Raw genomic sequence first — 2,885 nt, 5'->3', positions numbered from 1 at the left:
ATTTAACGTTGCGGCACGACAGTGTTACCACTCTATTCAGGATCAAGAATGTTACCATGCTTCAACCAGTATCTGTCCACAATGCGGTCACCATCAATGCACCAATGGTAGTGCTTCACCCGTTGGCAATTTGCTTTGAACGTTCTAGTCCCATCTTCGGTTTTCAATTCCATTGCACCATTGGGTAAAACACTTACCAAGTGGAATGGTCCCGACCATTTAGATAACAATTTGCCCAGAAAAAACTTCAATCTTGAGTTGACCAACAGCACATCATCACGGAGTTGAAATTCCCTCTTAAGGATCTTCTCGTCATGGTAGTGTTTCATTCTCTCCTTGTACAAAGCCGCACTCTCATAGGCCTAATAGCGGAACTCATCTATCTCGTTGAGTTGAAACAACTGAAGCTTGGTTGCCTCATCCCAATTCAGATTTAACTTTTTCAACGCCCACATGGCTTTGTGTTCGAGCTCAACGGACAAGCGGCATGCCATACTGAAAACCAACCAGTAATTTGAAGTCCCAATGGGCGTTTTGAACGTCGTTCTATAAGCCCAAAGAGCATCATCCAGCTTCTTAGACCAGTCGGTCCGATTTGCATTGACACTTTTAGCTAGAATGCTCTTTATCTCCCAGTTGGAGACTTCAACCTGGCCACTTGTTTGCGGGTGATACGAGGTAGCCACTCTATGTTTGACACCGTATTTTGCAAGCAAACCCGCAAAATCCCTGTTGCAAAAGTGTGAACCACCATCACTAATGATCGCCTGAGGAGTGCCAAAATGGGTGCAAATATATTTCTTCAGGAAGCCTGTGACACTCTTTACTTTTTTATTTGGTAAAGCCACTTCTTCTATCCATTTGAAGATATAATCCACAGCAACCAAGATGTATTTCATGTCACATGAGCTCACAAAGGGGCCCATGAATTCAATCCCTCGTACATCAAAATTTTTTACCTCCATCACAAAATTCATAGGCATCTCCTACCTCCTATCAATGCTCTCTTGTCACTGGCATTGATCGCATGATCTCACCTAGAGGTTTGCATCATGGAATAGAGTGGGAAATAATACCCACATTCAAGTACCTTTAATTTGTTGTTGTCCGGGTTCCATAATGGTGACCTCCTGCAGGGGAATCATGGCAATCTTTCAAGATCTTCATTACCTCAGACTTGGAGACACAACGCCGAATGATATTGTCAGCGTATGTTCGGAACAAGTACGGCTCATCCCAATAGTATTGAAGAGAGTCTCTTAAGAGCTTCTTCTTCAGATATGTCTTGATTTCATCGGGAATAAGACCAGTCACCAAAAAGTTGGCGATATCTGCATACCATGGTGCCACATCAAACGACACCACTAGAACCCTCTTATCTGGGAATGCATCGTCTATATCAAGCTCTTCTGACGGTCTCCCATTTCCTCAAGCCTTGAGAGATGAACTGCAGCCTGATTTTCAGACCCCTTACGATATTTCACCTCGAAGTCAAATTTTTTCAGCAGGAGGATCCGTCTAATAAACCGTGGTTTTGCATCCTTCTTCGCCATCAGATACCTTAATACTGCATGATCAGTGTATACAACCATCTTGGACCCCAACAGATAGGCCCTGAATTTCTCAAACACATACACTATAGCAAGCAGCTCTTGCTCAATAATAGTATAATTCATCTGCGCCCCATTGAACGTTTTGCTGGCATAGTAAATTGGGTGCATAATCTTATTATGCCTTTGACCAAGCACAGCACCGATAGCAAAACCACTCGCATCACACATCAACTCGAATGGTAAATCCCAATCAGGAGAAACAATGATAGAACCAGAATTAAGTCACTCCTTCAACTCATCAAACGCCTTGCAGTACTTCTCATCAAATTTGAACTTAGCCTTTTTTTCAAAAAGCTTGCACATTGGGTTCGCTATCTCGGAGAAATCTTTGATAGAGCACCGATAGAACCCAGTATGCCCTAAGTAACTTCGAACTCGTTTCACTGATATGGGTAGAGGAAGCTTGGCAATGATATCTATTTTGGCTTGATCAACCTCAATATCAAACCCCACCCTTGGTAGGGCGTGATTGGCACCCGGCACCTTACGAAAACCGAGCGAACCAACTTATAACTTACATCCTTCGTGTCTCAAATGGAAACAATAGGATCGAGAGGCTAAATGCGAATATAATATCATGTATACGTATATGTACATTGGACCCATGATGCCAACATTACTATCGTCACACTATGACTAAGTTGTACACAAGAACTGTCTGCAAAGCCTCTATGAACATGACTGAAGTATACAAGTCGGGACAGGGCCCCCGACATACCCTGAACAAAATCATACATACATACTCGGCAATGCTCCAGGAAGAGATAGAGCTCACCAATCAAAACTGGTACCTGAAGGCAGCCTACTATGGAAGATCCTTGTCTCGTCTATCTATACCTGCGGGCATAAACGCAGCGTCCAAAATAAGGAATGTCAGTACGAACAATGTACTGAGTATGTAAGGCATGAATAGTAATATATTAAGAAATAACGAACATGGAAAATTAATATAATGAATGTATGGGGATAAAGTAATATAAACAAGATCAACCTGTTCCTTTGAATGCACTTTTAAGGTGAATGTCGTGCATGCTTAGCTTTTTAAGAATTTTTCCATACATATCAATACATATATAATATCTCGTTCGGTCGTTAAGGCGCGATAATATATATATAGATACATATATTTATATACATATAGCATCTTACATGGTGTTATCTTACCAGGCCCTTTTGGGACTCGGTATCATCTTACCAGGCCCTTTTGGGACTTGGTGTTATCTTACCCAACCCTTTCGGGACTCGGTATTATCTTACCCGGCTTTTCGGGAC

At 42.0% G+C, this 2,885-nt stretch overlaps 1 protein-coding gene across 1 annotated transcript; it reads right to left on the bottom strand.

The window, feature by feature from the left end:
* Positions 1-362: 362 nt before the first annotated feature.
* On the bottom strand, positions 363-899 carry LOC132601527 (uncharacterized). Its single transcript, XM_060314606.1, has one exon. It carries the CDS (start codon positions 897-899, stop codon positions 363-365), a length of 537 nt encoding a protein of 178 aa, XP_060170589.1.
* Between the last annotated feature and the right edge of the window lie 1,986 nt (positions 900-2,885).

The sequence above is a fragment of the Lycium barbarum genome, chromosome 7, assembly GCF_019175385.1.
Source record: "Lycium barbarum isolate Lr01 chromosome 7, ASM1917538v2, whole genome shotgun sequence".
NCBI classification, from domain to species: domain Eukaryota; kingdom Viridiplantae; phylum Streptophyta; class Magnoliopsida; order Solanales; family Solanaceae; genus Lycium; species Lycium barbarum.
Note: the sequence above shows the minus strand (reverse complement) of the source record. Positions and strands in the feature narration are given on the sequence as shown.